This window comes from Saccopteryx leptura, chromosome X (genome assembly GCF_036850995.1).
Source record: "Saccopteryx leptura isolate mSacLep1 chromosome X, mSacLep1_pri_phased_curated, whole genome shotgun sequence".
Taxonomy (NCBI): domain Eukaryota; kingdom Metazoa; phylum Chordata; class Mammalia; order Chiroptera; family Emballonuridae; genus Saccopteryx; species Saccopteryx leptura.
Genome location: NC_089516.1, coordinates 35,249,280 through 35,264,407, shown reverse-complemented (window position 1 = coordinate 35,264,407; position 15,128 = coordinate 35,249,280). Strand labels below are relative to the sequence as shown.

Sequence of the window (15,128 nt, the reverse complement as noted above, 5' to 3'; positions counted from 1 at the left end):
CGTGTAGCCACACTGGGGCCCGGCCTGAGGACAGGAAGAGAAGGCTCTAGTCCTCGAGGGTGCCCAGACTCTCCGCGGGGCTCCCCTATGTCCCGCCCCGGACGCGCCCCGGGAGTCCCGGGGGCCTGGGCTAAGCGTCGGGCCTGGGAGAATGCAGCCCGGGGTTTACGCTCGGGCGCCAGTCCCTCCCCGCCATACGCCTCTGGTACAGGCAACCACCTCTTTAACGGGCTGCTGCCGCTCGATCTCCGTGACTCACAGGGCTGTCATTTGCCAGCAGCCCCGGGCCTCTGCCCCCGCCCAGTCCCACATGAGCAGGCGGAAGGCGGGGTCGGGGGAGAAAGGGGGCGGGCAGGTCTGCCAATCGCAGGCTAGGCGCCCGCCCTGCCTGCAGGCTCCCGGGGCTGAGCGGGGACTAGTCTTGCCGGCCGGAAAGGGTAGGGTGATCTGCTTAGCCAGGACGAGAGGGGTGCGAAGACACCCTGTTCCTCTTTTGTCTTCTCCGGTACATGTCAGGCAGGCGCTGCGTTTCCGTGGGGGTATCTCGATCCGCTTAAAGCCGAGGTAGGTGTGCAGACAAGCTGTTCTGCGCAGGTATGGAAGCCCTCTGGTCAGAGGGGAGAAGAAGTTGCCCCCAGCCCCACCCCAGAGGTTGAGGGTAGTGAGAGGGGAAGGGAACCCCAGGGCTGGGGCCAAGGCCTGATTTGGGAGCCCAGGCTGGGCTTTGGCTGAGCCCAAGAACAGCCACTCTCTGGTTCTTGTCCTCCACTTTCCTGCGGGCCCCTCCCTGGCCATAGAGCGTCCAAGCCTGCCTTTGCCAGCCCGGGGCTACCCAAATACCCACATACATCCCAGAATAGGCACCAGGCAGGAGGCCCAAACTAACATGACAGACAGAGCAGGTGATGAGGGAGAGACAGACATTGAGTCCAGCCAGGAGAGTGAAGATATGCAGAGAAACTATGACAGATCAACGGAGAAGAGAGACCAAGAAAAACAGGCAGATAGAGCCTGAGAGAGGCAGAAAGGGAACCCCAGTGTGAAGGTGACAGAGAAGAGCTAGCAGATAGAAGTAGAGAGACTTAGGATATCACTCAATGAAGGCCACATGAACAGGGTGAATCAAGGAGCTGAGCCCGAAGGAGCAAAATATGGGTGAGTCTGAGACAAAGATAAACACACAGAGAGATCCTCAGGAAGACGGGGATGCTCCAGATGATAAGATGAACAAGAAGGGCTCACGTGGTGGGGCATGGGAAAGGAGCCCCACCCCTCACTGAAATGGGGTGACTTGGTGTTTCTGAAATATTTTTAAATTTTTTATTTATTGATTTTAGAGATAGAGGAAGGGAGAGAGAAACATGATTTGTTGTTCCACTCATTTATGCATTCATTGGTTGACTTTTTTTTTTTTTTTTTTTTTTTTTTTTACAGAGAGAGAGTCAGAGAGAGGGATAGATAGGGACAGACAGACAGGAAGGGAGAGAGATAAAAGCATCAATCATCAGTTTTTCGTTGTGACACCTTAGTTGTTCAGCTTTCTCATATGTGCCTTGACCATGGGGCTACAGCAGACTGAGTAACCCTTGCTCGAGCCAGTGACCTTGGGTCCAAACTGGTGAGCTTTTGCTTAAACCAGATGAGCCTGCGCTCAAGCTGGAGACCACGGGGTCTCGAACCTGGATCCTTCTCATCCCAGTCCGACACTCTATCCACTGCGCCACTGCCTGGTCAGGCTCATTGGTTGACTCTTGTATGCACCCTCACCAGGGATTGAACCCGCAAACTTGGTGCATCAGGAGGGCACTCTAACCAACTGAGCTACCGGGCCAGGGCTATCTGAAATTATTTTATTTTATTTTTATTTTAAACTTATTTATTGATTTTAGCAAGTGAGAGAGAGAGGAACATCAATCTGTTCCTGTATGTGCCCTGACCAGGGATCAAAACCACAACCTTAGAATATGGAGACAGTGCTCTAACCAACTGAGCTATCCAGCCAAGGCAACTATCTGTAATAATTTTAAATGCATATGCCGGAACCCAGCAATTGGACTTCTGGGAGTTTGTCTTATTTTTTTTTAAGTCTTTCTTTTTGTGACAGAGACAGAGAGAGGGACAGATAGGGACAGACAGACAGGAAGGGAGAAAGATGAGAAGCATCAAATCTTCGTTGCTGAACCTTAGTTGTTCATTGATTGCTTTCTCATATGTGCCTTGACCAGGGGGCTACAGCAGAGTGAGTGACCCTTTGCTCAAGCTAGCGACCTTTGGGCTTAAGCCAGCGACCATGTGGTCATGTCTATGATCCCACGCTTAAGCCATGAACCCCACGTTCAAGCCAGCAACCTTGGGGTTTCGAACCTGGGTCCTCCACGTCCCAGTCCAACACTCTATCCACTGTGCCACCACCTGGTCAGGCTAAGTCTTTATTTTTTATTGATTACTTTTTAAGAGAAAATGAGGAAGAGAGAGAGATAGGGAGGTAGAGGGAGAAGGAAACATCTATTTGTTGTTCCATTTTTTTATTCATTCACTGGTTACTTTTTGTATGTGCCCTGACCAGGGTTCAAACCCACAGTCTTTTGCTCTAATCAACTGAGCTACCAGGCTAAGGCTTAGGAATTTGTCTTAAAGATAACATCTCACAAGTGAGAAAAGAGATATTCGTGAAGATGGTCCTCCTAGTTACTAATGGTGGTGAAAAGCTGGGATTCATCCTGAGGTAGAACCCTTGTGGACTGCTGGTAGGAATATAAGTTGGTGCAGCTGCTATGGGAAATAGTGTGACGGTTCCTCAAAAAATTAAACACGGAGTTACAGATGTTATCTTTAAGACAAATTGACTCAGCAATTCTGCTTCTGGGTATATACGCAAAAGAATTGAAAGGAGGAACTTGAAGAGATATTCATACACTCATGTTCATAGCAGCATTACTCACAGTAGCCAAAAGGTAGAAGGAACCCAAGTATAAATTCACAGATGAATTGGTGAACAAAATGTGATCTCTCCATATAGGGGAATATTATTTAACCTCATAAAGGAAGGAAATTTTGTCTATGACCATACCACCCTGAACATGCCTGATCTTGTCCGACTTTGAAGTTAAGCAGGGTTGGGCCTGGTTAGTACTTGGATGGGAGACTGCCTGGGAAAACTGGGTGCAGTAGGCTTTATTTTTTTATTTTAGATTTTATTCATTCATTTTTTAGAAAGGGGAGAGAATGAGAGAGAGAGAGAGAGAAGCGGGGAGGAGCAGGAAGCATCAACTCCCATATGCGCCTTGACCAGGCAAGCCCAGGGTTTCGAACCGGCGACCTCAGCATTTCCAGGTTGACGCTTTATCCACCGCGCCACCACAGGTCAGGCAAGAATGTTTTATATTAAAAAAAAAAAAAAGAATGTTTTATATTTTTAACGTTATTATTATTATTTTTTATTAAAGATTTGTCTACGAGCCAGATGCAGCCATCAAAAGAGCTACATCTGGCTCACGAGCCATAGGTCCCCAACCCCTGCTTTATCTGGTGGCGCCACCACAGGTCAGGCTGGGTGTGGTAGACTTAAAAAAAAAAAAAAAAAGGGAAGGAAATTTTGGCACACGCTGAAACAAGGATGAACTTTGAGGACATTATCCTAAATGAAATAAGCTAGACACAAAGGCCCAATACTATATGCTTCCATTCTATGAGGCCTCTGGAATAGTGAAACACAAGCAGAAAGTAGGGTGGTTGGGCCAGGGAGTATAGGGGGGAAATGAGGGGTTAGTGTTTAATGTAAACAGTTTCAATTTGGGAAGATGAAAAGGTTCTGGGGATGGATGGTGGTGATGGTTACACAGCAATGTTAATGTATTTAATGCCACTAAAGTGTACACTTAAAAATGTTTAAGATGATTGTTGTAATTTGTGCGATGTGCCTTGCAACCATATGCAGTATGCAGCCCATGGCAAGCCATCCGTTCTGTGTTTGGACGCTGGGACTTTTGTGGGAAGGGGGCGTGCATGGACCTATGTCCATTTGTTTACAATTAAAATGGAACTGTGTTTAACGGCAAAAAAAAAAAAAAAATGTTTAAGATGTGCCTGACCAGGCAGTGGCGCAGTGGATAGAGCTTCGGACTGGGATGTGGAGGACCCAGGTTCGAGACCCCAAGGTCGCCAGCTTGAGCGCAGGTTCACCTGGTTTGAGCAAAAGCTCGCCAGCTTGGACCCAAGGTCGCTGGCTCGAGCAAGGGGTCACTCAGTCTGCTGAAGGCCCGTGGTCAAGGCACATATGAGAAAGCAATCAGTGAACAACTAAGGTCTCGCAACAAAAAACTGATGGTTGATGCTTCTCATCTCTCTCCGTTTCTGTCTGTCTGTCCCTGTCTATCCCTCTCTCTGATTCTCTCTCTGTCTCTGTAAAACAAAAAAAAAAATGTTTAAGATGTGCCTGACCTGTGGAAGTGCAGTGGATAAAGCATAGACCTGGAATGCTCAGGTCACCGGTTCAAAACCCCAGGCTTGCCTGGTCAAGGCACATATGAGAAGCATCTACTATGAGTTGATGCTTCCCACTCCTTCCCCACCCCCACTTATCTTTCTCTCTTCTCTCTAAAATCAATAAATAAAATCTTTTTTAAAAATGGTTAAGGCCTGACCTGTGGTGGCGCAGTGGATAAAGCATCGACCTGGAAATGCTGAGGTCGCTGGTTCGAAACCCTGGGCTTGCCTGGTCAAGGCCCATATGGGAGTTGATGCTTCCTGCTCCTCCCCCCTTCTCTCTCTCTGTCTCTCTCTCCTCTCTCTCCCTCTCTGTCTCTCTCTCCTCTCTAAAAATGAATAAATAAAATTAAATTAAATTTAAAAAATAAAAAAATAAAAAAATAAAAATGGTTAAGATGTACCCTGACCAGGTATCAGTTGGTTAGAGCATCATCCCAATACGCCAGTTTTGAGTTCAATTTCACATACAAGAATCAACCAATGCATTCATAAATAAGTGGAACAACAGTCGATGTTTCTCTCTCTCTCCCTTTCTCTCTCTCTAAAATTAGTTTTTTTAAAAACTGTAATGGAGCCTGACCAGGCAGTGGCACAGTGGATAGAGTGTTGGACTGGGATGTGGAGGACCCAGGTTGGAGAAACTGAGGTCGCCAGCTTGAGCGCAGGCTCATCTGGTTTGAGCAAAGCTCACCAGCTTGAACCCAAGGTCGCTGGCTTGAGCAAGGGGTTACTCGGTCTGCTGTAGCCCCCCGGACAAGGCACATATGAGAAAGCGATCAATGAACAACTAAAGTGTCACAATAAAAAACTGATGATTGATGCTTCTCATCTCTCTCCCTTCCTGTCTGTCTGTCCCCATCTATCCCTCTCACTGACTCTCTCTCTGTCTCTGTAAAAAAACAACAACAAAAAAAAAAACTGTAATGGAGCCTGACCAGGTAATGGTGTGGGGGATATAGCGTCAACCTGGGACTCTGAAGATATAGGTTTGAAACCCCTAGGTTGCTGACTTGAGCACAGGCTCACGAGCTTGAGTGTGGGATCATAGACATGATCCCATGGTCACTGGCTGGACCCCAAAAGTCACTGGCTTGAAGCCCAAGGTTGCTGGCTCGAGCAAGGGGTCACTGTCTTGGCTGGAGTCCTCCCCTCCCCGCCCAGGTCAACACACATATGAGAAACAATTAATGAACAACTAAAAAGTGTTGCAACTATGAGTTGATGCTTCTCCTCTCTGTCCCTTCCAGTCTGTCTCTATCGCTAAAAAAAAAACAAAAAACCTTTTTTAAATGGTTGAGATGTTAAAGTCTATGCTATGTGTATTTTACTACAATTAAAACAATGAGGTTGATGCCTGACCTGTGGTGGCGCAGTGGATAAAGTGTCGACCTGGAATGCTGAGGTCGCCGGCTTGCAACCCTGGGCTTGTTCGGTCAAGGCACATTTGGGACTTGCTTCCTGAACCTTCCCCCTTCTCTCTCTCTCTTCTCTCTAAAATAAAGTTTAAAAAATTAAAAACAAAATGAGGTTGAGCCATATGTGCCAATGTCAGAAGATGTCCACAGGGAGAAAGGGCAGGAAATCTGCAACGCTGGCAGCTCTGAGGGGCTGGTGCTGGGCAACAGGATGAGCATTACTTTCTCTGTCCTAACGCCATGTCCTTCTGAAACCAGAACCAAGCCCAACTGGGACAATACCCTGGGTGACCTGGATTCCTCCAGAGGGTCCCAGCAGCCCGGACACAGCCATGCACTGCCCAGCTATGCTCCTGCTCCTGGTTGGTGTGGCTGAGACCTTTCGCATCTGTGCCTTCAATGCCCAGCGACTGACGCTCGCCAAGGTGGCCAGGGAGCATGTGATGGACACCTTAGTTCAGGTAGGTTCATCATTGTAGGGAAGCTGCACTCCTGAGGGCCACGGGCCAAAGCCCCCAGCCCTGCCTGACCCGAGGAATATCCCAGAAAAGAAAGGACATCCAGAGACATGGGTGCAGAGACATTTAGTAAGTTCCTTCTCTGTTGTTGGGCTGAGTCTCTTCCTCTGGAAAATGGGTGCAGTGGGTGGAAACGGCACTCGGCTTTATCCCGGTCTTTTTTTTTTTTTTTTGCATTTCTCTGAAGCTGGAAACGGGGAGAGACAGACAGACTCCTGCATGCCCCTCACCGGGATCCACCTGGCACGCCCACCAGGGGCGACGCCCCACCCACCAGGGGGCGATGCTCCGCCCCTCCAGGGCGTCGCTCCGCTGCGACCAGAGCCACTCCAGCGCCTGGGGCAGAGGCCAAGGAGCCATCCCCAGCACCCCGGCCATCCCTGCTCCAATGGAGCCCCGGCCACAGGAGGGGAAGAGAGAGACAGAGAGGAAGGAGGGGGGTGGAGAAGCAAATGGGCGCCCCTCCCATGTGCCCTGGTCGGGAATCGAACCCGGGTCCCCTGCACGCCAGGCCGACGCTCCACCGCTGAGCCAACCGGCCAGGGCCTCCCAGGTCTTTTTTTTAATCCCACTACTCTCTGTGGGTCATAGCCAGCACACTATGACACTCTTGCCCACATCAGTGGTCAGTGCCACGTTTTTAGGGACTGCACCCCCCTGCCAGGGCAGCTGGCACTAAGTGGGGCCGACCTTCCTTATCTTGCAGATCCTGGCTCGCTGTGACATCATGGTGCTGCAGGAGGTGGTTGACTCTTCCGGCACTGCTATCTCCCTCCTGCTTCGAGAACTCAACCGGTGAGCCAAGCTCTGTGGGACTAATCCAGGGCCCCCCTGAGCTTCAGGGCTTCTGACCCTGGACTCCCCTTTGCTGGCAGATTTGATGGCTCTGGGCCCTACCAAATCTTGAGCAGTCCTCCGCTGGGGCGTAGCACATACATGGAGACATACGTGTACATCTATCGGTAAGCACAGATGGTGGCCAAGCACACTGTGTTTGGCCCTCTATGAGATTGCTGAGTAGTCCCTAAGGGCTGCAGGCCTCTTGTTCCTGGGGCAGCCCTCGCCTTCTTATTGCACTTATTCTCTTCAAACTTTTTATTTATTTATTTAAAGTGAGAGGAGGAGAGATAGACAATCTCCCGCATGCGCCCTGACTGGGATCCACTTGGCAACCCCTGTCTGGAGCTGATGCTTGAATCACCGAGCTGTCCTCAGTGCCCCGGGCTGATGCTCAAACCAGTTGAGCCACTGTCTGCAAGAGGGAAAGAGAGAGAGAAGGGGAAGAGGGAGGGGAATAGAAGCAGATGGTCATTTCTGTGTGCCCTGACCCGGGATCAAACCTGGGATGTCTGCATGCTGGGTCAACACTCTATCCACTGAGCAAACTGGCCAGGGCCTCTTCAACCGTTTTATTCTAGGACTGGCCTCTCCTCTACCCTTGCCAGCTTTGGTGTTCATGTGTCCCTACAGCAGGCCTTCTCCATGCTCAGATGTTGGACCTCTCTGCCTCTCTCCTGTGGAAGGCATTGGGGCTCATAGCATGTGTGATCTGGTTTGGGAGTGGCTGGCTGCGTCTTCTGGGAAGAGGCTCAACCAGGGCCCGTCATGGGCCTTGGGTGGACACATTTTCCAGAAACAGCCCTAGGATCCTGGGAGGACAGCTTGAGGGGGCCCTTTGGGGTCAGGATTGAGAGGGTAAACAGGGACTGTCAGGGAAGGAGATGTTTCCTTCTTTTTTTAATTTTTATTTATTCATTTTAGAAAGGAGAGACAGTGAGAGAGAGAGAAGGGGAGAGGAGGAGCAGGAAACATCAACTCCCATATGTGCCTTGACCAGGCAAGCCCAGGGTTTTGAAATGGCGACCTCAGCGTTCCAGGTTGATGCTTTATCCATTGTGCCACTACGTTATATAGATGCAATTATGTAATGTCTAGAATTCATTCCAACATAATGGGGAACAGTATCCACACAGGAATGCTCATAGCAGCATCACTCATAACACCTCAAAGTGGAAGTGACTCAAGTGTCCATCAGCTGATGAGTGGATAAAGGTTGTCTCTCTATCCACCAGAATATTATTCAGCCATAAGAGGGAATGAAATACTGACCCATGCTACAACACGGGAAACTTATGCTAAGAGAAAGAAGCCACATACAGAAGATCACATATTATGTGATTACATTCACATGAAATGTCCAGAATAGGCAAATCTAGAGACAGAAAATAGATCAGTGGCTGCTGGGGGCTGAGTGGGAGGAGAATGGGAAGAGACTGCTAATGGGTACAGTTATGTTTTGGGGTGACAAGAATGTTCTAAAACTGATTGTGGCTTGACCAGTGGTTGTGCAGTGGATAGAGCATCGACCTGAGATGTTGAGGTCCCAGGTTCAAAGCCCCAAGGTCACCAGCTTGAGCACAGGTTCATCCAGCTTGAGTGCAGGCTCGCCAGCTTGAGCAGTGTCACCGGCTTGAGCATGGGATCATTGACATGGTCCCATAGTCTCTGGCTTGAGTCTAAAGGTCACTGGCTTGAGCAAGGGGTCACAGGCTCGACTGGAGCCCCCTGGCCCCTGGGTCAAAGCACATATGAGAAGCAATCAATGAACAGCTAAAAGTGCTGCAACTACAACTTGATGTTTCTCATCTCTCCCCTTTCCTGTCTCTCTTGCTTAAATATGTACACACACACACATAAAATTGACTCTGGTGATAGTTATACAACCTTGTTGGGGTTTTTTTAGTGACAGATAGGAACAGACAGGAAGAGAGAGAGATGAGAAGCATCAAACCAGCTGTGGCACTTTAATTTTTCATTGATTTTTTTCCATATGTGGGGGGGGGGGGAGAGCTCCAGCTGAGCCAATGACCCCTTGCTCAAGCCAGCGACCTTGTGCTCAAGCCAACATCCTTTGGGCTCAAGCCAGTGACCATGGGGTCATGTCTGTGACCCCACACTCAAGCTGGCGACCTTGGGGTTTCAAACCTGGGTCCTCAGCGTCCCAGTCCTGGTCAGGCTATATAACCTTGTAAATGTACTAAACACCACTGGAATTTTATAGTATATGAATTTTATCTCAATAAAAGTCTAGAAAAAAGGCTAGGAAGGCTGTGCCTACATGAAGCAAAGCTGCCGGTGGAGGGTCCCCTCCTTAAGTGCCAGCTTTGATGTTGGCACTTGCAAACCAAAACCAGTGATGTAGGGCCACTGCTTCCCATCCCTTTGTTCCCCAGGTCACACAAGACGCAGGTCCTGGATCACTACGTGTACAATGACAAGGATGACCTCTTTGCCAGGGAGCCCTTTGTGGCCCAGTTCACTTTGCCTAGCAAGGGTAGGAGGGGAAGAAGGGTGGCCCTGCTCTGTGAAGTGGAAAGCGGTGGGGGAGGGCTCTGGCTGGTTCTTTCGGGGCTTAGTCGTCCAGAGGAGGCTGCGTGAAGGGCTAGGAGTTGATAGGAGCCCTCCATCTTTGTGGCCTTGCAGTCCTTCCCAGTTTGGTGTTGGTCCCCCTACATACCACTCCGAAGGCTGTAGAGAAGGAGCTGAATGCGCTGTACGACGTGTTTCTGGATGTCTCCCAGCGCTGGCAGAGCAAGGTAAGGCTGGGCAGATTGCACAGGAGAGATGGGACCGGATGGCAGGTTGGCCACGCCCACCAGCTGTCCGTCCCACTCTCCAGGATATAATCCTGCTTGGGGACTTCAATGCTAACTGTGCTTCACTGACCAAAAAGCGCCTGAGCGAGCTGGCGCTGCGGACTCAAGCAGATTTCTACTGGGCGATTGCCGATGGGGAGGACACGACCGTGCGGGCAAGCACCCACTGTGCCTACGATCGCATAGTGCTGCACGGAGAGCGCTGCCGGAGCTTGCTGCACACCGCAGCTGCCTTCAACTTCCCCAGGGCGTTCCGGCTCACTGAGGACGAGGTAAAGGGACAAGGCAGGAGTGGTCACAGGGAAGTCCCTCAGCCCTGACACTTTGTCCCTCTGTCCTCCCTCAGGCCCTGAACATCAGTGACCATTACCCTGTGGAGGTTGAGCTGAACGGGGCGGCGCACAAGATCCAGCCTCTCACCCTGGCCACCCTGTTGTTGCCGTCGCTGCTGCTGCTGCTCCTGCGCTCCTAGCTGGGCCTGGAGGCCTGACCGTCCCCCTCTAACCTAGTACCTGCTGCCCACAGGTGTAACCACGCAGCTTTGAGAACTCAAACCCCAGCCCCTACGGTCTATCTGCCCTGGGGCCAACACAACTCGAGGGGCTTCACTGCGGCTGTCCTCCAGCCCTGCCCTGTCCGACTGCAGCCCTCTGCCTTCGGTTTGGCTTGTGTTCCCTATTGGGCCTGTGCCTGGCGTTAGACTGTATAAGAGGAAAGCGGGGCCCTGGCATTCTCCCTCCTCCCCCCCCCCCCCCCGTGTGTGTGTGGCGCGGGAGTGGGCTCTAGGGCTGGGGGAGGGGAAAGGGCATCACATGTGAAAAACTGAGGAAAACATACACAGAAAGATTGGACACTACATGTATGTAGCAGTATGTCATTATGCCATCTTTATTGTACACAGGACTCATAACCAATGTGAAGATCCCAGTAGACATAATGGATATAAGCAGTTTACACGCACTAGCAAACAATGGCTGATTTAAATTTTGGTCACTTCAGAGATGGCTGGTACATTTAAGCTCAATCTGATGAAAAGAGCTACATACAAAATGCAATTAGTAAGAGTACAACTAAACGGAGACTGATGCTTGTCTCTCCCTTCAAATCAATGGGGGAAAAAACTTCTAAATGGGGCAACCAATAAATGCATAAATAAGTGGGACAAATTGATGCTTTTTCTCTCCTTTCTCTCTAAAGTTATGTGTGGATATATATGAACCAGCTATGTCACTAATAGATGAACTGAAATTGGTGATTGCAGTTTTAAACTCTTAAGAAATCTTTGACCTGCTGTAGCACAGTGGATAAAGCCTTTGACCTGGAATGCTGAGGTCACCAGTTTGAAGCCCCAGGCTTGCTCTGTCCAGACAGAAAGACTGTTTAGAGGGAAGATAAGATAGCCAGGGGGAGGAATGGGAAACGCCAACTTAGTTGCTTCTGGTAAATGCTTTGGGCAAGCCCAGGACTTGAAACCAGGGAGCTCAGCATTCCAAGTGAACACTCCATCCACTGTACCACCATAGGTCAGGCTGCAAGAAATCCTTAAGTGTGATGTTCAGCTCTCCCCATTTCCTGTGACGCTGCTGGCTTGGGACCTATGGGCAAAGAAAGATTCCATAGCAGCTCAAGGATAGCCTTAAGCCACAAACCTTTATGTCCCAGGGAAGGTCACTATTACAAAGGCAGCACTTGATGCATCAGGACCAACTAACCATGGCTTGGGCTTTTGAACCTACAGCCTCTGCCTCTGACCTAGGCAGGTCCAAGTCAATGTCCCAACTAGGCTGCTGTTCTGGGCTTGCTTGTTCACTGGCCCTGGTATGTTGTCAGGTTTTTCTTGAAAGACAGTGGACAGTGAACCTGGAATTCCCAAAGGCTTCCCCCCTCCCCCATGAATCCAGATGCAAAGACACAGACAGGAAGTAAGATTTATTAGTGCATGTAAGGTGGGGCACCACCAAAGACTCTTATGAGTGCAGGGCCCGCCATTTGTCCAGAGGACCACGATTAGGGATGTACTTGACCCCACAGCCATCTGGGATGAGCCGCTTTTCAGCCACCATGTCTTCAAATTCATCTGCATTAAATTTAGTAAAGCCCCACTTCTTAGAGATGTGGATCTGGGGGGAAACAAAGAATCAAGTCAAGATATTGGGGACTGGGGCAAAGAAAGGCGGGACCAAGGCTGCAGCACTGCTTACCTTCTGGCGGCCAGGGAACTTGAACTTGGCTCTGCGCAGGGCCTCAATCACGTGCTCCTTGTTCTGCAGCTTGGTGCGGATGGACATAATGACTTGGCCAATGTGGACCCTGGCCACTGTGCCCTGGGGCTTTCCAAAGGCACCCCTCATACCTGTCTGGAGCCTAGATTGGGGACAGCATGAGGTCAGATATGTGTCCACCAGAAAGGGCTGTATCCAAGGTCCCTTAAAGCAACCCATACCAGCAACAGGCTGCATACACTACCAAGGATGCTACTGTTCGCAGCCATTGCACACCGGGCCCCCACTGTAAAAGAGCACGGTCGGCTTAATTGGCTGCAGTGAACCCCAAAACATATTAACCAGAATCCCTGCCAAGGTGCCAATGGGCTCATCTGAAAGCCCTCCAACACACAACTGCCACAGCAATGCTTGTTTCTCAGAATCAGCGCTATTCATCTAGATCAGCGGTTCTCAATCTGTGGGTCGCGACCCCCGGGGTCGCAACCCACAGGTTGAGAACCGCTGATCTAGGGATATGTGCAATTAGTGTCTGCTAATGTACTGGCAGCTGTTGGGCGGACTTTACTATGGGTGGTTGAGTCTTTACATGGGGCCACCTGTTTGCCCTAATACAATAATCTAGCCCAGCCTGGCCAGTGGCGGTGCAGCAGATAGAGCACTAACCTGAAATACTGAGGTCTCATTCAAAACCCTGGGCTTGCGTGATCAAAGCACATATGATAAGCAACAAGCAATCAATGAACAACTAAGTGAAGCACCTATAAGTTGATACTTCCCCCTTCTCTCCATAAAATCAGTAATCTTTTTTTTTAACTTAATGACTTTAGGAGAGGAGAGAGATAGAGAAGCAGGGGAGGAGTTAGAAGCATCAACGTGTAGCAGATGCCACCACAGACCAGGAATTAAATAAAAACCTTTTAAAAATATTCAAGCTCACTTGACCAGGTGGTGGCGCAGTGGACAGAGCATCAAGCTGTGATCCTGAAGACCCACGCTAGAAAACCCAAGCTTGCCGGCTTGAGTGTGGGATCATAGATATGACCCCATGGTCACCTGCTTGAGCCCAAAGGTTGCTGGCTTGGTTGGAGTCCCCCTGTCAAAGCATGTATGAGAAAGCAAAGTGCTACAACTATGAGTTGGCGCTTCTTCTCTCTCCCTGCCTGTCCCTCTCTCTGTCACTAAAAAATAAAAATATCAAGCTCAATACAGATGCTTTTAAGTTATGGGAAAATACCCAAGACCCAGCTTACCTGTCAGCACCAGCACAGGACAACATCTTGTTGATGCGGATGACATGGAAGGGGTGGAGCCGCACTCGAATGTGAAAGCCATCTTTGCCACAGCTTTTCACCATGTACTTGTTGGCACAAATACGGGCGGCCTCCAGGGCTGGGTGGGGGGAAGGAAGAGAGCAGTGAGAAGGGCACAGAAGCACTTAACACGGTCGTCCCTGGCTCTCCGGACATCTGTATTGCCTGGGTGAGTTTTATAAAAGAGGCTCACAACTGGGCGTTCATGATTAATGAACTGGTAATTCCTGTACCTCACCTTCAGAGGAGAGTTGTTCATATTCATCTGACACCATGTGACCACAGAGTGGGAACTCGTCCACTTTTGCCTTCTTCCGCCCCAGGTCAAAGATGCGGATCTTGGCATCTGAAAAAAGCATGGGTTACGTTGTGTGTGGAATGCCACAGACAGTTGAGTCAGTGCAGACAAACGAGTTGGGGAGTCCTTCTGCAACTTACCAGGAACACCTCGGCAGAAGCGAGACTTTGGGTACGGCTTGTTCTTACAATACCGGTAACTGCAGGGGAGGGGGAAACCCAGGTTTCAAGGGGTTCACAAATGAACTCAACAACAGTTACCTCCAGTGCTCCCTCCAAATTAAAACCAAAAGAGGGCTGGGAAAGGGGGAAGACAACACAAGTCAATCTGTAAGATGTCTTCACTTCTGAGAAGTGGCTCTAAAGACAGTCACAACTAGGTGGCCAAAAGTTAGAGGACAGCCATATTGGGAACATACAGGCAAAAATATCTTCCTTGAACCCTTGTTAGGTTTTAAACTTCCTATAAGGCCAACACTTTGAAACGAACTTTCCCAGTTAAACTTCTCTTGTTAACCAGTGTCACCCCAGTATACTCAAAAACAGGGAAAAACCTCTCACTTCCAGACACTACGTAATACAAATGTACTGCTTAAGGACAGCACAGTTCATACCATCCACCTAGATTCTGGGGCACGTGGCATTTTGCTTCCAAGCCACATGAAGGGCTCCCGGAGCCCCCTGCAGGCCACACAAGGAGTCGCAGCCTTCAGGCCGCATAGCCCGGAAATAACATGGGGATGGCACACAAAGACCCAGAGGGCAGTGAGCCTGAGAAGGCCAATTTCCAGAACAAAAGGTAGGATGCAAGGCGGACGTCGCTTCCAGCCTGAAACTGGCTCAGAAATGCAGTACAGGGTCAGTGCAACACCCAATAAAACTGTGGAGGCGCTTAAAGAATGAGATCGTGTTTAAGTTTAAAAACATGATATAAACTCCCATGGATTCCAACATAAACAAAGATCTAAAGAGATCCAGAAGGTACAGTAAACAACATATAGTCTGTTTCCAAAACAGGAAAGCAGGACTAGGGAAGCCCCACCCCACGATTGCTTTCAGCGACAAATGCAATTATCCCTCTTCTCAGTACCGAAATTTCACGGGTTCAACACTCACCACCGGGCGGGGCGGCGGCCCATGACGACACAGGGATAGTCAATGGCTGCAACAAAACAGAAAAAGTCAGAACAGAAGACGAAGACAGGGCTGGAAACAGGGG

At 49.7% G+C, this 15,128-nt stretch overlaps 2 protein-coding genes, 1 non-coding gene and 1 pseudogene across 5 annotated transcripts in view; 2 read left to right on the top strand and 2 right to left on the bottom strand.

Moving 5' to 3' along the window:
• The first annotated feature begins 373 nt into the window (after positions 1-373).
• On the top strand, positions 374-11,101 carry DNASE1L1 (deoxyribonuclease 1 like 1). Of its 3 annotated transcripts, XM_066356506.1 has the most exons (9): positions 374-570; positions 2,282-2,415; positions 6,162-6,364; positions 7,128-7,216; positions 7,297-7,383; positions 9,655-9,755; positions 9,905-10,017; positions 10,101-10,349; positions 10,424-11,101. In XM_066356506.1, the coding sequence occupies exons 3-9, from the start codon at positions 6,236-6,238 to the stop codon at positions 10,547-10,549; spliced, it is 894 nt and encodes a 297-aa protein (XP_066212603.1). In that variant the 5' UTR covers positions 374-570; positions 2,282-2,415; positions 6,162-6,235; the 3' UTR covers positions 10,550-11,101. The 3 variants fall into 3 exon arrangements, with proteins under 3 accessions (XP_066212603.1, XP_066212602.1, XP_066212601.1); XM_066356505.1 differs by lacking the exon at positions 2,282-2,415 and having other exon boundaries at positions 375-564; XM_066356504.1 differs by lacking the exons at positions 374-570; positions 2,282-2,415 and adding an exon at positions 608-1,155.
• LOC136386522 (5S ribosomal RNA) lies at positions 3,057-3,174 on the top strand (annotated as a pseudogene).
• An 890-nt stretch (positions 11,102-11,991) lies between the features above and the next one.
• Positions 11,992-15,128, bottom strand: part of RPL10 (ribosomal protein L10) — a 70,533-nt gene continuing 67,396 nt past the window's right edge. Inside the window, exons 2-7 of the mRNA XM_066356507.1 lie at positions 15,026-15,063; positions 14,051-14,109; positions 13,851-13,958; positions 13,553-13,691; positions 12,279-12,441; positions 11,992-12,197 (exon numbers count right to left, since the gene is read on the bottom strand). Of these exons, the coding sequence (XP_066212604.1) occupies positions 12,045-12,197; positions 12,279-12,441; positions 13,553-13,691; positions 13,851-13,958; positions 14,051-14,109; positions 15,026-15,048 (645 nt within the window). The 5' untranslated portion in view covers positions 15,049-15,063 and the 3' untranslated portion in view covers positions 11,992-12,044. The remainder of the gene's footprint in view (positions 12,198-12,278; positions 12,442-13,552; positions 13,692-13,850; positions 13,959-14,050; positions 14,110-15,025; positions 15,064-15,128) is intronic.
• Positions 12,487-12,620, bottom strand: LOC136386625 (small nucleolar RNA SNORA70). Its single transcript, XR_010747990.1, has one exon. It is a non-coding gene; the product is annotated as a small nucleolar RNA SNORA70 (small nucleolar RNA).

Bases quoted from the DNA above. Each gene is read 5' to 3' on its own strand.
- DNASE1L1 (XM_066356504.1), top strand. The intron at 6,365-7,127 runs GTAGGTTCATCA...CTTATCTTGCAG, and splicing joins TGATGGACACCTTAGTTCAG to ATCCTGGCTCGCTGTGACAT. The intron at 7,217-7,296 runs GTGAGCCAAGCT...CTTTGCTGGCAG, and splicing joins CTGCTTCGAGAACTCAACCG to ATTTGATGGCTCTGGGCCCT.